The sequence below is a fragment of the Asterias amurensis genome, chromosome 18 (assembly GCF_032118995.1).
Source record: "Asterias amurensis chromosome 18, ASM3211899v1".
Classification (NCBI taxonomy): Eukaryota; Metazoa; Echinodermata; class Asteroidea; order Forcipulatida; family Asteriidae; genus Asterias; species Asterias amurensis.
In genome coordinates this window covers 14,731,451-14,740,996 of record NC_092665.1, presented here as the reverse complement: position 1 = coordinate 14,740,996, position 9,546 = coordinate 14,731,451, and the positions used below count along the sequence as shown (strand labels likewise).

At 42.0% G+C, this 9,546-nt stretch overlaps 1 protein-coding gene across 1 annotated transcript in view; it reads left to right on the top strand.

Annotated features, from left to right (window-relative positions):
• LOC139951104 (adipolin-like) overlaps positions 1–9,546 on the top strand; it is a 50,593-nt gene continuing 41,047 nt past the window's right edge. Inside the window, exon 1 of the mRNA XM_071949934.1 lies at positions 1–1,308. Within this exon, the coding sequence (XP_071806035.1) occupies positions 1,006–1,308 (303 nt within the window). The 5' untranslated portion in view covers positions 1–1,005. The remainder of the gene's footprint in view (positions 1,309–9,546) is intronic.

Here is a 9,546-nt window from a genome sequence, read left to right as displayed (position 1 = left end):
TTGTCACCCCGTCTCCGGGAGGCACCAGTTGAGATTGCAAGTGATGTCTAGAACTGTCCAGCTTTTTTGAGATATATAGGCCTACCCAACTGGAGTTGTCAATTCTTGAAGACGGCAGTGTTGGGAGTTTATAAGTTTTGGCTAAACGTGTGATGTATGTTGGGTGAGAAACCTGTGTTAATACCAAGTGCGATCAGCATGGAATATTGATCAAGTTTTAATGTGTCTCTAACAACACTTGGAGCTTATTTTGGATGGGTGTACCACGGAGGGTTGAACTGAGTCAGATATCTGTTCGCGTGAACCACAACTTTTTCATCAGCTAGCCGATCGCGCCAACCCCCTTCCACGCCACTCATTCTACAAGGATCATATTTTTTTTTGCTCCTCAAAGATTATTGGTCAGAGCAGAGAATTTTGCTTTCACCAGCGAGCGTTCAAAGTCACTCGGGATTGGTTGACCGCCAAATGATGTAATTAAAGAAGAAAAAAATCTGGAAGAGAGAGAGAGAGGGGGGATAAAGAAGAAGGAAACGGTGGAAGGCCTGTATTTCAACTTGGTCCACTCGCCTTAAAGGTCTTCGCAGTGATGAAGTCCTCTGTACGATAGTGCTGGAGTTTTTGTTTCAGGGAAAACGGATGCGCCGAGCTGCATTCTTTTTGGAGTGTAAGTTTTAAGTTCTCTTTGAAAAGTTGGTGCTGCTGTGTGTGGTGGTTGGACGGAGTGAGAGTTTTATAATTATTTGGATTTTTCGTCAATGGTGATCGCATACAGCGGTGTTCCCCTAGTTTGACGGTGGGGGTATATCCATTACGGTGTTGGCGACAAACAAGATTCTCAAACCCTAATCGGAGTGATTGAGGTTGACACTCAGAGGCCAAGCGGCTGGGCGAAACTTTCTCGTGCTGGATTCAGCTAAAGTTTACGAGCCGTGAGTTTTTTTTTATGTGTGTGAACAGTTCCCCACTTGTTCGAGGGGCTTGAATTGAACGGATGCCCTTGGAATGGGCTACCTTGCGGCGTGTTTGAATCGTAGGGGCACCCATCAGAGACAAGACACGAGTATAATGCTGGGGACGGTGCGTGTTTTAGTGATCTTAGCAGTGAGGTCCTTGGTCATGTTACCGGTTTGGACTAGTGCTTCACCGGCCTTGCCACCACCCCAGCAGCCGCCCCAGGCCGGTGAAGTGCCGGCCGCCGTCTTAGCGGGGTCCTTAAACCGCGGCTCGGAATACATACAACTCAACGGGTTTCCGGAGGAGGATCTACAACTGGAAGAAGATTCCGCTAGCTATACCTCTACAGTGGTAAGTACAAATCCTCCCTTTGTCGGGAAATGTTTTATCCGTAGAGGTAATCCGTGCATATGAAAGGTGATGTTGACCAAAGGTGATATGCCCACTATGTGTGAATAGGCTTCGGCTAGGCTGCGTGGAAGCTAGCACAAATCACGATGCGGCTTAAGGGTCTTACGTCATTTGTAAGCACTTAAATCTATTTTCAAACATTTTCAGTGGCGCAGATAGTGGATGTGTTATGAATAGGAATAGGGTATGTGAAGTGGGGTTATAATGTTGGCCAAGCTCCAACTACCTCCATGCTCCAACCATGGAGGTAGCTCAGGCTTCCAACCAAGAGGAGGGGAACGGGGCCCAATTTCAAGACACTACTTCCACGGAACGGTTGACAAAAGGGTCAGTTTACGTTTGGTAATGACTCTGAAAATGAATAGCAATATAAATTACTTCCTATTGCGTAAACAAAAAATCTATATGAACCGGACGGTACGGTAGTTATGCAAATGGAGTAAAGTTATTTTGCAGTGTTCAAAACCCCAAAACAAAAACTTACCTGTACCATGCCAACAGAAAAATACGCAATGTCTAGTTTGTATTATTATTATTCTATCTTTTTTTAAAGGCAGTGGACACTATTGGTAATTGTCAAAGACCAGTCTTCTCACTTTGTGTATCTCAACATATGCATAAAATAACAAACCTATAAAAATTTGAGCTCAATCGGTCATCGAACTTGCGAGATAATAAGGAAAGAACAAAACACCCTTGTCACACGAAGTTGTGTACGTTTAGATGGTTGATTTCAAGACCTCAAGTTCTAAATCGTAGGTCTCGAAATCAAATTTGTGGAAAATTACTCCTTTCTCGAAAAGTACTCCACTTCAGAGGGAGCCATTTCTCACAATGTTTTATACTACCAACCTCTCCCCAATACTAGTTACCAAGTAAGATTTTGTGCTAAGTATTATTTTGAGTAATTACCAATAGTGTCCACTGCCTATAATACATCATTTACGGCAAACTTAAACGGAGCTACGCGCATGTCACTCATCATACAACGTTTATTATGCCCCACAATAAGGTCTTTTAAAAAAACTCCCCAAATCCCCAAACCCTAAAAAGTGTAACTTACTTTAGAAAATAAATAAATAAAGCCGTACAAAATATTCTCCCAATAGAAGAAATGCAAGCCGTGAAGACAAATGAAGTACTACTGCGGTCAAAGGCTATTTCCCTGGTGTCCGACCCAGTGGACCTAAAGCGCAGTAATTTAATAATTGATTGTGGCGTATAATAGTCTGGTCACGGCCAATTGTTTTTTTTGCTGTGTGACGGCTGCTGCGCTTTCGTTGGTTTAAAGCACTGGACACTATTGGTAATTACTCAACATAATTGTTAGCATAAAAAAAATACTTGGCAACGAGCAATGGAGAGCTATTGATAGTATGAAACATTGTGAGAAACGGCTCCCTCTGAAGTTTTCTCACTCAAATAACATAAAGACTTCAGGCCAGGAGCCTTTCATTATGCATCTGAAAAGCACACAAATTTGTGCAGCAAGAGTGTTTTTTCTTTCATTATTCTCTTGCAACTTTGATGACCAGTCGAGTCAAAGTTTTTCCAGATTTGTTATTGTAAACTCATGTTGGGATACACCAGGTCAGTGAGAACTTAGACCCGGCGGCCCTTTCGTATTTATACTACAGTTACTGTGTACAACACAGAGGAAGAGTCCTATAATATAGGGCTAGTGAGAACTGGGATGGATTTCACAAAGAGTTAGTACTAGTCTTATCTCGAGTTGGGACCAGTTACTCGTCCTAACTTAGGACTATCCATGCAATTTGTATATCTCGTACGACTAGTCCTAAGTTAGGACTAGTCCTAACTCTTGGTGAAACTGACTTCTGGTCTTTGACAATAGTACTAAGGCATGTCCAGTGCCGTTAAGCTATGGGGTTATTTTAGACAAGTTAATTTCAATAATCTTTTTTCTCTAAATTCATACTTCTGGACTGATTCCCAAGAAATCAAATGGAGGGAAATTCCTGAGGAATTTGAAAGACATTCCACCCGTGTGTTCGTTTCACATTATTTGCGCAACGTCTCTCTGAAGAAAAGAAGGAGGAAAATTTAACCGGTGTGATAATTACTGAGAGAAAAACAAAACAACTTGTGGAAGCTTATAAGAAAGTCGAGTAATATTGATCTTAAGCAATACATTATTGGGTTTGATTTTTTTATATTTTTTTGTATGGATTGTCTGCTTGCTTTGGATTGACTAAAGACATTAGTGAACTGACCATTGAGGAAATACAATATGGACTTTGTGGTCCAAACCTGTAGTTTTACAGTTGTTTTAGTGAACAATAACCACTTTCTCTAACACTATACGTTACTTCACATAGGTTCATTTCTTACAGTGTTATAATAATTATGAGCAGCTCATGTTTTTTTTACACACTATAATTTTGATCTTAATAAAGGACTTGAGGGTATTTTATTTTAAATGGCGGCCATCTTGAAATTCAAAGATGGCTGCCAGAAAAGTGTATTTTGGAAAGTTGTTCATACCTAACAAGAATTCAAAGCTTTTTATAACGAGCATGTGGGAAATATTTGGTGCTTTTGTCCGGAGTGTCCACATCCATTCGCTTAAGCTGCCTGGACTATTCGGTGTTGACAGGGCCCACCACTTTCCTCCATAATCCACAAGGAACAGATAAGAACCAGTGTTCACGGGCGTTTGGAGATTATAAAGTTGGCCAATTTTAGCGGCTAGCAGCACCGGCGAAGAAGAAGAAGAACACAAAATCCTCGCTATAAAGAGATAGCGGTATTGAACACAGTGTGAATCATAGTACACGTTATCATTGCATGCACCGTTACGCTGAAGTGCCAATGGTGTGTACGTTCACGCCTTGACACCAGTGGTGTGTTAATCCTAGCTTAATACTTAACACATTTAGTAACGGTCGATATCTGGTTGGCGGTGTTAAAGAGAAAAAAAGGAGGTGTATTTCGGTGGCAGGGGAAGTTATCAGTCATTGGCCCTATTTATAGACCTCTACGACAGCCATCTTGGTCTAATTTCCAGTGTACCCAACGACAAAATAGTGTTGTAGCTCGTATTCCTTATAAACATTTAAAGACCTGACCATTTTGTGTATTTTCTCTCGACATGCTTCTGTTTTCGGGATCGTAACTACTCGAAAAAATAAAGGCTATAAAAACTTAACAACTTGGTTAATACAAATTGACTAAGCGCACATGCTTAGTGAGAACATGTCCTTTCCTATGGTGAGAAGCACTGAATCTGTTGACTTCGTGTTGACGTCGAGTAGGGTTTGAAAACTTTGCATGGTGGAAATACGATAGTTTTGCAGGCGTGTAATGATAATCTATTACATGAGTTCGTTAATGGGTGGTTCTGAAAAGAACCGTAGGTTTCAAACTCGACGTTTCGATCAGTATGCTCTGATCGTCTTCTGGAGAATCTATATCAATGATATAGATTGTGAAATAATTTTGACTTCACCTCGGCTGTGTATGGGAACATTTTCAATAGTGGGAATTCAAAAACCCACTCTGTGTTTGTGAAATCGTTCCATCACAATTGGCCCGAGTGGTTTCTTGAAACAACATTAAGCTTATCAGTACCCAGGATTTGGGAATAATTAAAAGCTTATCAATAATCGGATTAAATACAGATTGATAACTTTAGTCAATATGCTATTGTTAAAAACCAAAGAACTATAGTTACTATATACTGAGCGGAAGCCAGCAAGATTAATATTATAATATCTTAAAGATTGGTGACATTTGTTTTTGAAGACGAGAATATTTCGGGTCCCTGTGTGATTAAACGTGACACCGTGCGAGGAAGCACTTGATCTAGTATTATGATGAACAGGGTTGATCACCGGTGCCAGACATTTTCATTTCCTCCTCTCTTGTCCCCCCCCCCTCCCCCTTCACGGGCACAGAGGACCAGGGGCCAATTTCATAGAGCTGCTTAAGCAAAAAATTTGCTTAAGCGCGAAAATAGCTTGCTTATTTTCATGTCATATACATTGCTTGTGACTGGTATTTAGCTGTTGTTTACTTAGCTTAACAATTGAGTGGAGTCTTGGCCTGTAATCTGATTTTACTAAGCATGAATTTTTCTGCTTAAAGGCAGTGGAAACTATTGGTAATTACTCAAAATAATTATTGGCATAAAACCTTACTTGGTGACGAGTAATGAGGAGAAAATGATGGCATAAAACATTGTAAGAAACGGCTCCCTCTGAAGTGCCATAGTTTTAGAGAAAGACGTAATTTTCCACGAATTTGATTTCGAGACCTCAGATTTAGAACTTGAGGTCTCGAAATCAACCATCTAAACGCACACAACTTCGTGTGACAAGGGTGTATTTTTCTTTCATTATTATCTCGCAAGTTAGATGACCGATTGAGCTCAAATTTTCACAGATTTGTTATTTTATGCTTATGTTGAGATACACCAAATGTGAAGGCTAGTCTTTGACAATTACCAATAGTGTCCCATGCCTTTAAGCAGCTCTATGATGGCAACGAGGCAATCGCCTTCGTTGCCTCATTGAAGTATCAGTCCTGCACAGCCAGCGACGTCACAGAAAGCTCCACTTGATTAATTATAGTCAGATCTCTTCTGAGAATCATGTTGTGTTGTTGGTACATCATCATCGCACACCTGTGGGATTCGAGAGGGTCCCGTTAATAAGGGGGCCGTGACACAGTTTCACCTGAAGAAGACTTTTGGGGTTCGTTAAGACGGCTTTAAGAGTCTGAATTGTGGTGTACTTAACCAACAAGGGACTGAATAGGACCAATGATGATTGCAGTGTGTAGTACCTCTATGGCCACAGGATTCCTCTCTGCACACCTGTGTTTTTCTCTCCCCTTTGTGACTCGGGAGCCCCCCGGGCCTTGTGTTGTCTCCACACGGCATCCCTCCCGCTTTCTCCCGTTGTCTTCTGTTGTTGTGAATCCTGATAGAAAGAGAGAGCGACACACTGCGTTTCTCTGTCAACACAACGTTTAGTCTTGAGGATGTGTTTTGGGTGTTGCTCTCTCGAAAGAGTAGAACAGATGTGAGTTTTTGTGATCATCGAACGGTGGGCTCCTGACACGTATTTCACCAAAGAGGGATGAGGATGCCATAGCTTTATACTTTTTTTTTTATGCAAGCCTGAAGGCCACTTCAAGGTGTGGGCTACTTACTCATTTATTTTTCCAGGCGCCATTACCAACCTCTTCCTGGGGCTAAGACACCCCCTTTGCAGTCCATATGGATGTAGGCTTGGGTATCATCCACCAGAAGCCTGGCTGGTAGAGCAAAAAGCACTACCTCCCCAACTTTACGAAGCAATCGTGGTTAAGTGTCTTGCTTAAGGACAGAAGTGTCCTGACCGGGACTCGAACCCTAACTCTGCTGATCAGTCATGTCACTGTTTAACTCCTACCATGCAAAGTTTAAACTCCTAATTGTAACCAAACCACAGAGTTTCAGGCCTGTATGCTTCGTTTTTTGAAAGGGTAAGGGCACCCAAGGCATTTGCTACTTGATAAAGTACATTGTACACTTCAACTGGAGCATTTCAAGGGCACCAATGACCATGGGGGCATTGAGGCGATCGCCTTCGTTGCCGCCCCTTGAAGTATCAGGCCGGTGTTTTAATTTATTTTCACTGAGTGCAAGTTGATCAACTTACTGTATTGGCACTTTTTTTTTTTTTTTAAACACGTATGTCCTTCCATGGTCCTTCGATTTGGAAATGTCACCCCGCTAACGGCTGTTGTAATGGACCCTTCCCATGAAATATGCTAATTACATTCACGCATGCGTACAGACCCTGTTGGTTGGCAAACACCATAGAGTTGTGCACTAAGCAGACGCGCAATCGCGTCTGCGTCACGCACCCATTAGCCGTGTACAAAACAGCACGATGTTCCCTCATTTTTGCCAACCAAAACGTTAGTGCGCAAGCGCTATGTGCAATTTACATATTTCATGGGAAGGGTCTATTTGCTTACTGTTATTATCATTTTTTTTAGAAGCACAACTATAGGCAAAGAACACGATAAAATATGAAACGAAGTGAAAAGGCCTTTAGTTTTAGATGAGGGAGGAAATCCAAATGGGGAAAGAACTCACGTAATCAGTTATATATTATAAGGACTGTGAAAACACATTGCAATCCACGTGCAAGAATCATCTGTTGAGGTGGGATTCGAACCGTGCTTCCCAGATGTGAAAGGCAGGGCTGCTGAGCCAACGTGATTCCCTCACCAAAACATGCTGCACGGCTGTTTGATGAATATAAGTTGTTGCGAAATTGTATTTGCGACTCCAAAATGGTTGCTTATCCTTGGCATAGGCCTACTTAAAATGATGCTTAAACAATTATAACATCTAATTTAACTGACGCACCCTTGGTTGGTCATCCCCGCCCACATTCTGCCAATTTTCCCCGTATCGGTCGGACACCCTTGTGTTACGTCCTCCATGTTTGGATCAGGTGATTCTAAAGAAAACCTACCGTCAACAACTCAATTATGACGGCATGCCTGCGGTGCTGAACTGTCCCCTAATGAAAAGCCTCGTACATGGGGTCCGATTACGCGTTCTTCACCCGTTATTGTTGTGGAAGATAAAGACCACCATCCCAGGTAGAGGAACAAGCCTACAGTAATGAGGGATCTTTGAATCAGAGAAGTACCGCGAACCCCCTCCAAAAATCAAACTGGAGCGCGTCTTGTAAACTCACTGACAAAACTGGGGCAAGGTTGGTCTAAATATAATTGATGTTGTCACATTATTTTAGATAGCAAGAAAAAATCCAAATTTAAAGGCTCTGGACACTTTTGGTAATTGTCAAAGACCAGTCTTCTCACTTGGTGTATCTCAACATATGCATAAAATAACAAACCTGTGAAAATTTGAGCTCGAATGGTTGTCGGAGTTGCGAGATAACTATGAAAGAAAAAAACACACCCTTATCACACGAAGTTGTGTGCTTTCAGATGCTTGATTTCGAGACCTCAAATTCTAAACTTGAGGTCTCGAAATCAAATTCGTTGAAAATAACTTCGTTCTCGAAAACTACGTCACTTCAGAGGGAGCCGTTTCTCACAATGTTTTTAACTGTCAACCTCTCCCCATTACTCGTTAGCAAGTGAGGTTTTATGCTGGTAATTATTTTGAGTAATTACCAATAGTGTCCACTGCCTTTAACATCATACATAGGGTGGTAAATTATTACAACAATTCAGTTTGAGAGCGTTTTGCACACTGACAAAATGGGGCAAGGGTTGTTGTTAAAATCATGGATGTTGTCACATAGGCCTACATCGTGTAGATAGCCAAGAGAGAGAGAAAAAAACTAACACAAACAAAATCAATTTGAGAGCGTCTTGTACTGGGGAAGGCCTGATACTTCACGGACTGAGGCAACGAATGAGATTGCCTCCATGCCCCCTGGTCACTGCATCGGTGCCCTTGAAATGCTCAAAGGGTGCTCTTTTCCTAAGGAGACAGTGCCTTAGTGCCCTTGCCCTTTCATAAACGAAGCACGCAGGCCTGATTATTGCCAATAAGTTTGGCACGAGACGGTAGTCCCCAAGCATCAAGTCGTCGTCAATGGGCGGGAAACCTCTTTATGTTATTGACTTTTCTCCACGTCCGTCACTGCTAATTTACCGGAGAGTTGCTGACATTCGCTCTGATGGTCGAGTTCCTTTCTTCCACCCTGTCAATCGCATACATCAACGAAAGCCTAATTTCATAAAGCTGTTAATAAGAAGAAAATACTGCTTAGTTAGTTTCTTTGCTAAGCAGAAATTGAGTGGGGCACCAGTCGCAACAATGTAAGCTTTATGTAATGTTGGCTGGTAACCTGTTTGTGCGTTTGTGCGAGGCAAGGTTTTCATGCGCTTAGCAGGTTGTTGGGCCCCAAAGGCAACATGGTCGCTTATCGCGTCGAGAAATCGGATGAGAGGGTGCGTGGTCTAAAATAAGCTGGTGCTCCTAGCCTCAGATCAAGTGTGCTGCGTTCTTTTCATCAAAACCTTCACCGTGCCCTCGGGGTGCTAGACAAAATGGCGGTGGTCTCGACATCTTTTGCATTTTATAAAAAAGAATGGTAAAAGAAATAAACAAAATTGGTCCAAGCATGCGGATCGCTTCTCAATGGAAATGGCTCCAAACATCATAATTGGATTCGC